This window comes from Thamnophis sirtalis, unplaced genomic scaffold (genome assembly GCF_051295495.1).
Source record: "Thamnophis sirtalis isolate CommonGarterSnake01/CBP01778 unplaced genomic scaffold, rThaSir2_p1.2 scaffold_9, whole genome shotgun sequence".
Taxonomy (NCBI): domain Eukaryota; kingdom Metazoa; phylum Chordata; class Lepidosauria; order Squamata; family Natricidae; genus Thamnophis; species Thamnophis sirtalis.
Window position 1 is genome coordinate 15,544,608 of NW_028261389.1, and position 12,544 is coordinate 15,557,151.

At 40.6% G+C, this 12,544-nt stretch overlaps 1 protein-coding gene across 1 annotated transcript in view; it reads left to right on the forward strand.

The window, feature by feature from the left end:
* CACNA2D4 (calcium voltage-gated channel auxiliary subunit alpha2delta 4) overlaps positions 1 to 12,544 on the forward strand; it is a 191,653-nt gene that overhangs the window by 89,836 nt on the left and 89,273 nt on the right. Inside the window, exons 25-26 of the mRNA XM_087722902.1 lie at positions 324 to 451; positions 11,216 to 11,293. Of these exons, the coding sequence (XP_087579028.1) occupies positions 324 to 451; positions 11,216 to 11,293 (206 nt within the window). The remainder of the gene's footprint in view (positions 1 to 323; positions 452 to 11,215; positions 11,294 to 12,544) is intronic.

Sequence of the window (12,544 nt, forward strand, 5' to 3'; positions counted from 1 at the left end):
TTGTATGCTGCCCTTCTCCGGGAGGGACTCAGGGCGGCGAACAACTCAGAAGGGGAAAAGGGGAGACACAAACACAATACACGTAATTAAAATACACAAGAGTCATACAGCCATACAAGTCGAGATACTCTTAGAGATACAAGCAACAAGGTTATAGTCATAGGTGAAATAGAGAAGCGAAAGAGATGGGTATGTAATGGGGAGTGTGTTTTGCACACCAAGACACTTCATTGGATCAAAAGAAAAATGTTTTTAAAATGTACTTTGAAGATCATGTGATACGATCGTGTTGCTTTTCTTTCTTTTCTTTTTTTCAACTCCAGGAACTTTTTGACCAGTTATGATAAGGAAAGCATTTTCACCATGGACCACTTCCCTCTTTGGTATCGCCGAGCAGCCGAACATCCTCCAGGGAGCTTCATTTATAGTCTCTCTTTTGAGGAAGAAGCAGGTACCTACAATGAATTATTGTGCCTTAAAACAGCTGATGCTTAGCCAGTCAGAAGACAGATTTCAACAGAAGTGAGAATATTTTTCAGCCCTTGCTTCATCCCCCAACCAATCGATGGTGGGGCCATTAATTTTCCATGAGTGCAGCTCACAACTGATTTGTGCTGATTGTTTTGTAGCCAAAAGAATGCCACCCTTGTTCATTAAGCAGTTTTTTGAAAATTCAAGAATATACCAATGTTTGTAGAGATATAAAGGATTCCTGACTGGAGAACTTGTAGGTTATCTCAAGTCTTCTCCTTGTCTGAAGAGAAATGACGAAGAGCCAGTCTACTGATTGACTTTTCATTCGGTTGCGGTTATCAACTCTTGCGGAACTATCTTCAGTCCACCATTTCTTCCCGAGCAGTCCAGGGAGTGCACATTGTAGCACACTTGCTTAAACTACAACTGCACATCACTACATCTCACCTTTCTCATGGCAATGTAGTACTGCATGTTTGCTTACACTGAAAAATGATGCACACGGAATCACTCTGTAAAGCAGACAAGATTGGTCCGATGCAAAAATACTCTAAGGATAATTTGTGCCACATGCCTTCATTAATCACCCAGGCACAAGCACGGCTCCCTAGTCCCAGGAAAACCTCTCCAATAGGTTCCCCATCCCAATAGTAGTCAACGTTTAAAAGCCTAGCAGCTATACTCAGGGGAATCCACCTGTTTTGCTGCTCATGGACTGCATAGACAAGCCATTATCTAATGGCTCAGGCACACTGTTGGGGGTGGCATGGTAACAGCAAGTGGCATCAACATTTAGGGCTGTTAAATTAGGTTTTACCATAGAGAAGTACCAATAAGTGACAAAGAGGTAGTCTTCTGTGTCTCCTTTCTGCTATCTAATGGTTGCCCTAATCAGTATGAAGTGAAGCTAGACCCTATGCCCTCCATAGCAGGCTTCTGTGTGTTATTCTTCCGCCACCTTCATGACACCCTAGGAAATAATTTCATTCTTCTATGGTCTTGCAGCCGACCATGAACAGATTTGGGTTTTTTTAAGATTGAAGTTCTGGCAAGGAGATCCCATGCTTGCAGACCCTAAGGCAGCAAACACTTCTGTAATATTGCATCCAACCAGTGGTGGGATCTTGCCAGTTTAATAACTGGTTGGGTGATTGCCTGCTTCACATGCGCTCTACATGTGCCTGTGCCTGATGTGCGCTCTGCATGTGTGCACAGTTTTAACAAAACTTACCTTCCACGTTACTTCTGGGGAGTAACACAGCTGAAGCATGGCAATCCTCTCTGCCATGCGAATCAGCAGGTAAGGAAAGCACAGGGGCTGGCAGGCCCACCTGATCTTCGGAGCAAACAGGTTCGCTCCCCAGCTGATCATAGGATCAACCAGTTTGCCCGAACAGGTCCTAACCGGCTGAATCTCACCCTTGTACCCAATGATATTTTAGAAATGCATTGCGGGAGGGATGGTGAAGGGGAGGGCCATTCCAGATTTTGTAAACAGGAACTGCTCACACCAGTCTAGCAATCTGTTGAGCTGTGTTTCCCTCAAGGTTGCATATGGGGGGAAAAAACCCTTCCCCTTCTCCAGTCAAGAGCTGATAGTCAGTGTACTTTAATGCAGGATATACATTAAAAGGTAGATCAATGGGGTGACTCCAGGAACTTTAGATTTTAGACTCTGGAATCCTGGAAAGCCTCCGGCTCATAAAAACTTATCTTTCTAAAGACACTGGATATGGACATTGTTGATGTATAAGAAACTAAAACATAATGAGGAGAAAGTTTACAAAGTCTGGTAAATATATGGTGCTTAAAAATGAATCTAAAGGTTTTTTTTTCCCTGCTCTCTTTTTCTGCACTCAAGCACAATGATGATGGTGCCTAATGCTCTAACTGTGTATCTTTTTTTGGCATTGTGGTGGGAAGAAAGGTGGGTGGAGAAGGCAACAACAAGGGAGGCAAGATTGGGGAGCAAAGAAGGCGAACTGGAAAATGAAAGCGCATGCAGGATGTGAATGAAAATACCTGAACTTTCTCTTGCTCTCTAGTTTCCTTTTCATTTAACTTCAGCAGCTATCAGTTTATTACTATTTAAACTAGTCAGGCCAATGCAGCTGGATTCTAAGACTCTGGAGATTGAAAGCTGAAAAACCTTAGACCTTGAATCAAGACTGAGTGAAGTGCCTCTTCAAGATGGCTCCACAAAGCCATACCACTTTGCAGAGCGGCAGTAAACAGAAGTGACAAAGCCGAGATTGATGATCTTGTTTCATACCTGACCTGACATATTCTGCTAGATTGGAGTGCTTCCTCTCAGGTTTTATGCTGGCCAGTTACTTCTGTTACGTCATATTCCCTTAGTATTTTCATTTGGCTGGTATCTTGAAAATTATGAGTTACCAGTTCCATCAATTATTGTGCTTCTATTCCTCAAGAATAAGAGGAAACACTTTCCATCTCTCTCTCCATCTTCCTGTTGTCCATAAAATGGCAACTTGTGATTGTCCATAAATTGCACAACCTTTTGGCTGGTTATTTTCAACACCCTCCCACCTCCCGTAGCTGTCAGCACCTCTTCATTGAGTAATTAGGAAAGAAGACCACAAGACTCCATAGGTAGAAATCAAGTGTACTTTTACTAATTATAAATGATTAGAAGCGTAGCAAAGCGAAGACTGATTATTTAGGCGCGAAAGCGATTGATATATAAAATAACCCATTCCCCACCCCTTGGCATCCCAGTTACAGTCCAATCATAAATCTCCTAAGTGTCAGGTGTGAGATAACTTCGAAAGGCATCACCAAGATGGAATGTCGGTGCCGTTAGCCTTGGCGGGAACCTCCTCCGCATGCGTAGTCCGACAGGCAGCAGAACTCCAGAATCTTCCTCCAGCACAATTAGTAACCCCTCCCAAATACCATGCCCTCTCTCCCCGTTTCAATGGCAGCCGAAGCAGCAGCAAAGCAGAGGCTGACAGTAGCACTGTGTGCTAATGTTATAGACGCATCTAAAATTAATCTGCCAGCATCCTAATGTATTATTTTGGACAGGCATTTCAGGATGAAACCTTGCATAGTAATACCAGAATGCTGATGGGAAATGCCTTCATTCGACCTCATCCCATAGGCCATTGTCCACCCTTTCTGTCTACTTCTTTAGCTTCTTCTTTCCCTTGAGATCTTGTCAATTTCGGAATTTATTTATTTGTGTTTAATTTTTATATCAAATTCAAAAACCACCCATCTCCGTTACAGAGTGACTCTGGGCAGTGTATGGGTAAAATATGAAAACATAAAAACTGAATTGCTCCATTGTTGTAACAGGAAAGATATACCAGTATATGATTTTGGATCTCACCAAGGATCAATCTTGACTCTCACAGAACATCCTACAATATCTGCTAGGATCCAGAGGGATTTCCTACAAAAAGTAATAGCAAGGGAGTTGGGTGGCACAGGTTGCACAGTCAGTTAGATCAGGGATCAGCAACCTGTGGCTCTGGAGCCGCATGTGGCTCTTTCATTCCTCTGCTGTGGCTCCTTTTTGCTGGTCATCTCCACAATTGATAGGGCTTTTGGTTAGGACAGGTAGAGGAAAAAAGGACATCATGCTAGGAGGAGACTCTATGGTGGGGGAATCAGACTTCCGGTCGGCTTCAGAATTGAATAGGAGGCTTCCGGTTAGGAACTTTGTGGCTCTTTGAGTGTTTAAGGTTGCCAACCCCTGAGCTAGATATTTAGATTGGATTAGCATTTTTGTCAACTTACCAAGTTCTTTTCAAGGCCCTCGGATAGACAGATGTTGATGTTTAGTAGTGTTAAAGGTATTCTTGCAAGACGTAAGCTACTCCAAATAAAGCCATTTTGATGGTTCATTGCACAATCAGCCAGATGTTCAGACTGGATTTGGCATTTTTATCCATCTATTGAGTACTTCCCAAAGATTTGGGGGGGCAGATGTTGAAGTCTGATGGTGTTAAAGGAATTGTTGCAGGATGTGAGCTGTTCTGAGTAAGTTTGTCTTATTATTATCTTGCTGCATGGTTTGGAAGTTGTTTGCTCATCCTAAAAATTTCATATCAAAGTAAATGAGCCCTAGAAAGGATCTTTTACTACCACACAATCATAAAATAGGCATTTTAGACATTCCTGTGACCCATTGGGTCATCCTTTGAGAGAAAGTAGTACAGTATGATGTGTCACATCATTAAATTCACATTAAATTCTAGGCTGATCTTTTTTCTTTAACCTCATTCTGGAGAGCCCCATTACTATATAAAAAGAGTAAATACTGTATCATAAATAGAAACATAATTGTAGTGGCAGACAAACTACAATAATAAGTCAACATTTACTATATCTAAACATATAAAATTACCACAGACAGGCAACCAAAGGTGTATTTTTCAAACAGTGACTAGACTCTCTTGGTTTTTCTTGAAGACTTTAACTAATTGGTGGGGAAGGAAGGATTTATACTCTTTTCAATCAGCCAACCGTTAACACTCTAAAAGTCAACAGAGAGACAACTTGAATGACTGAGAATCTTCATAGACAATAGGAGCAGGAGTAGCTTCTGACTTCCTGCTGGCTTCCCCATTGACTTTGCTTGTGGGAAGTTGGCAGAGTGCATTAGAAATCATGATCACATGACCACATGGCAGCTGCAACAGCCACAACTTTGCAAATAGAATTGTCTGATCATAGAAATTTCAGTTCCACATGAATCCTGGATTTTCTATGCCTTCTTTTAAGTTAATGGATTGTAGGCACCTTGATTTAAAATGTTGCAGTATAAGGCACTTTGAGCTAACCTGAAAGTACAAACAGAAAGATAAACATAATGACAGTTGTAGTTGTATATAGATTAATGCTATCCCAAAGGAAATTTCTTTTAAATAAGGGTTGATCCAATGTATAAAGACTAATGCGCTTAGGCCTCTCACAGATCTTTTTCCAAGATTTTTTTTTTAAAAAAAGGCAAAAATGCTGAAGCTAAAACTGAATGAAGCTGCAAAATTATGTTCAGGACATATTGGGCACTAAGGATCAAGCCAAGAATGTGACAAGTGACAAATGTTGGAACTGTGTGAAGAAAGAGAAAGAAAATCCCTTCTGTTGCATGGAACATTAAGTAAACAATATACCGGAAAGAAAGTCAGGAATAAAAATCAGGAAAAATATAATCAGAAATCTGATCTTTCAGACTTCTGAATAAAAATGGTGAACTGCAATGGCTCTACTAAAAATAGAAGTGATGTCCATTGCGGAACAAAGAGCTGGCAATGAGTAGACTAGCGCTTTGTAATTACCCTCTGGACAAGGAGAGAACTTGAGATCATCCACAAGCACTCCATACAATTGTTCCTCACAAGGAAACCACAAGATAGCAGTCTCTGGCAAGGTTAGAGCTCTGAGAAACAAGGGAACAGTTACCTTGTTCAAACCATAGTTGGCACCTTTTCAAAAGAAATTGGCTTTACATGTTTCCTTTTGAATCACTTTTGGAAATTTCTTAATTGCTTCTCAGCTATTACAAACCTTTCGATCAAGAAGTTTTACAACACTACATGAGTTTTCTTTAATTCTTGGCAAAATTAAAGACTTTTAAAAAGTTATTTTGGAATAAACAGAAAAAGAATGATTAGAAGTTTGATTTAGGAAGTTATAAATGGACTAAAAGTCCAAGTGGATTTGAAATAATATTTTGCAATTAATTATGAGAATCCTTCCCATAGGAAAGTGCCATTATTTAGAATTCTTTAAAAAAAACTTGGTTGGACACTGGAGGGAACTAAACATAATTAAAGAAGAAGAGTACTTAAATTTGACTTACAAATGCAGAATGCAGAAAAATGCCTTAACACTGGACGTGTTGAAGGATATTTTTGAAAAATGGACCCAGTTAATTTTAAGAATATGGTTCTGTAGATAAACTATGTTTAAAAGATGTTATGGAGGAGGAATAGGTTTTAATGGACAAGACTGAGACTAATCAGAAAGTGGATTTTAAAATGGCAGGCTACAAGAATGTCTTTGAAAAGAAATCATGCTACACTAGACATATAAATAAAACTGGATGATTCCTTAATAATTGAAAGAGATACACAAATAATACATCAAAATAGTGACTTAAATAATTTTCCTATATTGGATTTATAAAAGAGACTTTTTAAAGCATTGAAAAATTGTGTGAGAAGAGACAAAATAAGAAATAAGAAAAGAAATCAAGTTCTAGGACATTATTTGAAGGATTAATAATCAACATTGCTAAAAGGAAGGAATATAAAGTTGGTTTATTTGATCACATTTAAAATAGGTATGTTATTATCTTTATTTACCTTCAGTGGACTTTTGCTAATAAGGATGAAATGGCACATAGGAAGAAGAGAACATTTGTTACATTTTAAGAAAAGGTGATAAGTTACTAAACTTGTTCATACTTTTTGTGTGAGCCGAGGTGGCGCAGTGGTTAAATGCAGCACTGCAGGCTACTTCAGCTGACTGCAGTTCTGCAGTTCGGCTGTTCAAATCTCACTGGCTCAAGGTTGACTCAGCCTTCCATCCTTCTGAGGTGGGTAAAATGAGGACCCGGATTGTTGTTGGGGGCAATATGCTGACTCTGTAAACCGCTTAGAGAGGGCTGAAAGCCCTATGAAGCGGTATATAAGTCTAACTGCTATTGCTATTGTGATGAAAAGTCATTTCTTTATAATTTTCTTTTTCTTTATTATATTCTTATTTGCCTTTTTTCTACACTATTTTTTATTCTTTTAATTTTTTTACTTTGCATTTTTTTTAGCTTTTTAATTGTAATTTTAGGAAAACTACAATAAAAAATAAATACCAATATTCAGAATATCCCCATCCCACATGAAACAGTTGTACAACACAAGGAAATATAAATAGCTAGCCTCCACTGGATTTGAAACCTATGCTTTCCCAGACAGCTGAAGAGGAGGTGGACCTATTTTTCAACTATGCTACTTCAGATTACAAGTGGGTTGTAATGTGACTCAATGTGTCTTTGTACAGTAACCACAAAAGTTTGCAGAAAGAAATCTAGAAATGATGAAGAAGACTTTTCTCTAATTACGTAGAAAACATTTTATTATATGTTTAGTCATTCAGTGCTCATCTGTCAAAAATGAACTGCTGGAGTTACAGTAGGGAACATGTAGCCTTTAATTAATTGTTAAACTAAAGATGTCGAGACTCTGGAAAAAGTGCAGAAAAGAGTAACGAAGATGATTAGAAGGCTGGAGGCTAAATCATATGAAGAACAGTTGCAGGAATTGGGTATGTCTAGTCTAGTGAATAGAAGGTCTAGGGGAGATATGATAGCAGTGCTCCAATATTTGAAGGGCTGTCACAAAGAAGAGGGAGTCAAGCTATTCTCCAAAGCATCAGAAGGCAAGACAAAAAACAATGGATGGAAACTAATCAAGGAGAGAAGCAACCTAGAATTAAGGAGGAATTTCATAACAGTGAGAACAATTAACCACTGGAACAATTGACCAGTGGAAGAGAAGTTGTGGGTGCTCCATCGCTGGAGGCTTTTAAGAAGAGACTGCCACTTGTCTGAAATGGTTTAGGGTTTCCTGCTTGAGCAGGGGGCTGGACTAGAAGACCTCAACAGCTCTGTTATTCTGATGAACCTGTACTTGGTAGACAAAAAGTATCCCTTTAAGATGATACAAGTGGTTGACATCATACCTGTCTTAGTGCAAACTTATTTAAAATCTCAAACCATAATTTCATAACTTTTTAAGTTAACCAATAATTATTTGACTCCTCCTTGGAGAATTGAAACATAATCCATCCCCTCCCAAAGCCAGTTAATTCCATCTATACCTTTGGGAAATCAAATGCATTTCAAACTCAAAGCAATTATGGTGCTTTTTGATAAACTGAATATTGGTGGTGGAAGAAGAAATGTTGAAATGGGATATTCAGAATCCAAAGACCAGAGCCAACCGTTGATGGCAATTCAAGAATATCCAGACGATTGTTTAGTTACATGTGTAAAATCATATAATTCCATATAAAAAAGGTAAAGGTTCCCCTGGCAAATATGTGCTAGTCGTTCCCGACTTCGGGGGGTGATGCTCATCGTTTCAAAGCTGAAGAGTCAGCGCTATCCGAAGATGTCTCCAAGGTCATGTGGCCGGCATGACTAAACACCGAAGGTGCACAGAACGCTATTACCTTCCCACCAAAGATGGCTCCCATTTTTCTACTTGCATTTTTACATGCTTTCGAGGTTGGCAGAAGCTGGGACAAGTAACGGGAGCTCACTCTGTTATGCGGCACTAGGGTTTTGAGCTGCTGAACTGCCGAGCTTTCTGATCAGCAAGCTCAGCGTCTTTGCCACTGAGCCACCGCATCCCTATAATTCCATATACTTGTTTATCAAAAGGAATGGATGGCTGAAAAGCACAAGATGATTCATGTCACTTTACCTTCACTGATTAAAAAACAAACTGGGATACACACATTTTGAGAATTTTAGTGTCTCTACAGTTAGCAATGCTGACCAGAGGTTTGGATGCATATCAGTGGTGGGTTGAAGGTGGTACGCCCTGGTACGGGCATACCGGAGCCTGCCTGGACCACCGGGTATTGTTCCGGTACGGTGCTCCAGAGGGCCCACCCTCCCACTCATGCTCCTTACCTCTCTTTAAACTCTTCGGCGCTTCCGCGCATGTGCACGGCGCATACAGTGCCTGTGCGACGCTCCATCAAGCAGTTGGAGCATCACGGAGGCTCGTGGAGGCATTGCTGGATGGTAAGAAGCTTGCGTACACTGCATGCGTTCATGTGGAGGACACCGGGGCCCATTGCAACTGGTACGGGATCCGGGATCCGGAACCCACCACTGATGCATATGCAGATAGAGAAGCACAGTGCATTCGGTTGAATGAGCGTTCTCCTCCCCTCTAAAATCTTTAGTTCTTTTGACCGGGAAACGGTGTTAATATTACTATTTGACATCCACACTAATTTCCTATCAAAGATATTTAGAGTTCTAGACTAGAGAGTTTTTAAAAAAATCTGAAGCTGTACAATTGACAGTTCATTATACACCATTTCACATCAACCGGTGTGGAAAACAGTTGTGTTGCTAACAGGATTTTCTTCTCTTTTTCAATGTTACATCCCTAAAATAAGTACATATCGAAATTCAGACATCTGTATTTTTCAAGCAAAACACTGACATTAGGGCTGCTTTATGAATAAGCAAGTAGGACTCTTTGGTGTGATTTGGGACATGCAGACATAATTCTAGCTTTGAACATTAGGGACTTCTATTATATTACTGTAAGTCAGGATGATCAAGGCATCTTTCTTGGTGATCAGCAACCCAAAGTGACTTCTTACTTCTTATTAAATCTCTTACTGGCAGCAGAACAAACCTTTCAATTTAGGCATATCCATGTTTCCCTATAAAAACATGCAGAAACATAGCCGTTAAACAGAAGACGTTTCCTGATACATGTAGTCTTCCTTTACAACAGGGGTGGGTTTCAACCGGATCGCGGCGGTCCCCGCGAACCAGTTGGTCGGCGAACCTGGAAGTAAGTAACTTCCGAGAACGGCGAAGGGCCCACCCGCCCGCCCGCGTTCCTTACCCGGTTTTGCCGAGTTCTGCGCTTCCACACATGCGCAGGACGCATACAGCGCCTGCGCGATCCTCCAGGAGCAGCTGGAACATCGCACAGACGCTAGTATGCATCCGTGCGCTGCGCACGTGCACGAGGACGCCGCCGGCCCCGTTCCAACTGAACCGGTTGGAACGGGGCGAGAAACCCACCCCTGCTTTACAACCACAAGTAAGGCCAAGATTTCTGTTGCTAAGTGAGACATGGGTTTTGCTCCATTTACAACCTTTTGTACAACCTATTGTTAGGTGAATCACTTCAGTAGTTAAGTTAGTAACAAGATTGTTAAGTGAAACTGGCTTTCCTGTTGATGTTGCGCATCAGAAGGTCGTAAAGGCGATCACGTGACCCCAGGACACTGCGACCGTCATAAATACACTCCAGTTGCCAAGCATTTGAATTTTGATTATGTAACCAGGGGTGAAATGCTACCAGTTCGGAACGGTTCAGCCAAACCGGTAGTAAAAATATGCTACTAGTTCGGGCGAACCAGTATTTCCAGCGATCAGCTGTGCCACACGATTTATATTAGTCTATAATCTAAATCATGTGGCACAGCAGATTCCCCCCCCCACCTCGCTGTTCACTTACCTTTGCAGACGCGCTCGGTGGCGGGCTCCGCCCACCCGCCCAGATGTCATCACGTCCATTTTTGATGCGAGTCCACGAGGGCTCTCACATTGCTACCGAACTGGTAGCAAAGGTAAGTTGATTTCACCCCTGTATGTAACCATGGGGATGCTGCAGGTGTGAAAAATGATCATAAATCACTTTGGTCATTAAATGAAAATTGTAAGTCAAGGACTACCTGTATATTCTTCCTCCCCCACCCCCTAAGGAGCAGGATTCTTCTCCTTCTACTCCATACATTCTTCCCCACACAATACAATCTGATTAATTCTCTCCTATACTCTGAGGAATGATCATCTAAACGTGGAGATCCTACATCTACTGGTCTTTAATGTGTGTTCTATACTTTGTATTTGATTTATGAACAGAATTAACAGTCTGTCAGTTCTGAGAGTCTCTTCCCTTGAGATACAGGATCAGCTTTTGAATTTGCTACATTTATGTCTTAACAGAGGGAAGTTTGCCTGAGGCAGTGACAGTAAGCACATCTGTGACTGTGACTATTGGTGGGAAGACAGGAATTGCTGCAGGTAGGACTTGTTTCAATGCACTTGAAGATGGGGGTAACATTGGGGAGACCCTTTACTTGTTTTTATTTATTTGTCTGATTGGGAATGGTGTCTTCTGGAAATTGGCAGGTCCATCACTTCAATGGGCCAAACATGGAATTTTTATATCAGGCAACCACTAGATGGCAGCAAAGAGAAATAGAAAATGCTTTCCTGCCATCTAGTGGTCAATTGCAGAATGTTGTGGAAGTCCTAACAAAAACTTCCAACATATAGAACAAATCCTTGCTGTTAATACTAGGCCTAAATTTTGTGTCACGTGTATCATTACAGTGTCCTTTTTGTGCCCAGCAAATATCACTTCTGTGCTTTGCAACCTTTTAACTCCATAAAAATAAACACAGCGAAAGCAAAAAGCCCTTTCACTTAATTTTCATCCAAGATCATAGTTCCCCAGGGGGCTAAAATGACAATATGGAATAGCCCTGATAGAAATGCTGGGATGCTGCTCTGCTTAATAACTGCATCTGTGTTTATTTCCACTTATCCATGTAAAAACTGAAATCTACAAATGTTCATCTTATTTTTGTATACGCCCTTCGATATTTATGAATCAGAAAACTGGCATGAATATTGTTGAAAGAAAAGAGATAATGAATGAGTTTTGAGCTCCTCGTTCATGCCCTTTAAAGTGGTTTTATTATAGTCAGGATTTGGGGTGGGGAAGTAGTTGATAATTAGGACTTCCTAATCAAACCAAGCCATACCACAGCTCAGAAGATAGCAATAATAGAAAAGCAGATGGTGTGGAAGGGCTGAAGGATGAGGATTAAAAAGAAATTAAGTGGAAAAATCATGAAACTTCGTAAGTATTGCCCTATCCCTGCTCTCCAAAATACCCCACGAAGATACATGCTCGATTATGGGCATGGTGATATCTATTTATAGCATCCAAAGAGAAACATTCATATCAAGTTTGCTACCCCTACAGCGTTAGATGAATTTCTTTGTAAAATCTAAAGCAGCTGGATGAGAGAAGAAAGAAGACAAGTCTTTGTAGAATCTTGCATCTTTGCTATGAGTTGGAATGGGCAAAACATGAATATCCAAGAATTAATTTCTATTCTGAGTAGATTTCATTCATTCATTCATTCATTCATTCATTCATTCATTCATTCATTCATTCATTCATGTTAGATTGTGTGGCTACCCAACTCGCCATAGTGATTCTGAGCAGCTAGGTATCTGCTTATCCAACAGGTCAGATAAGGG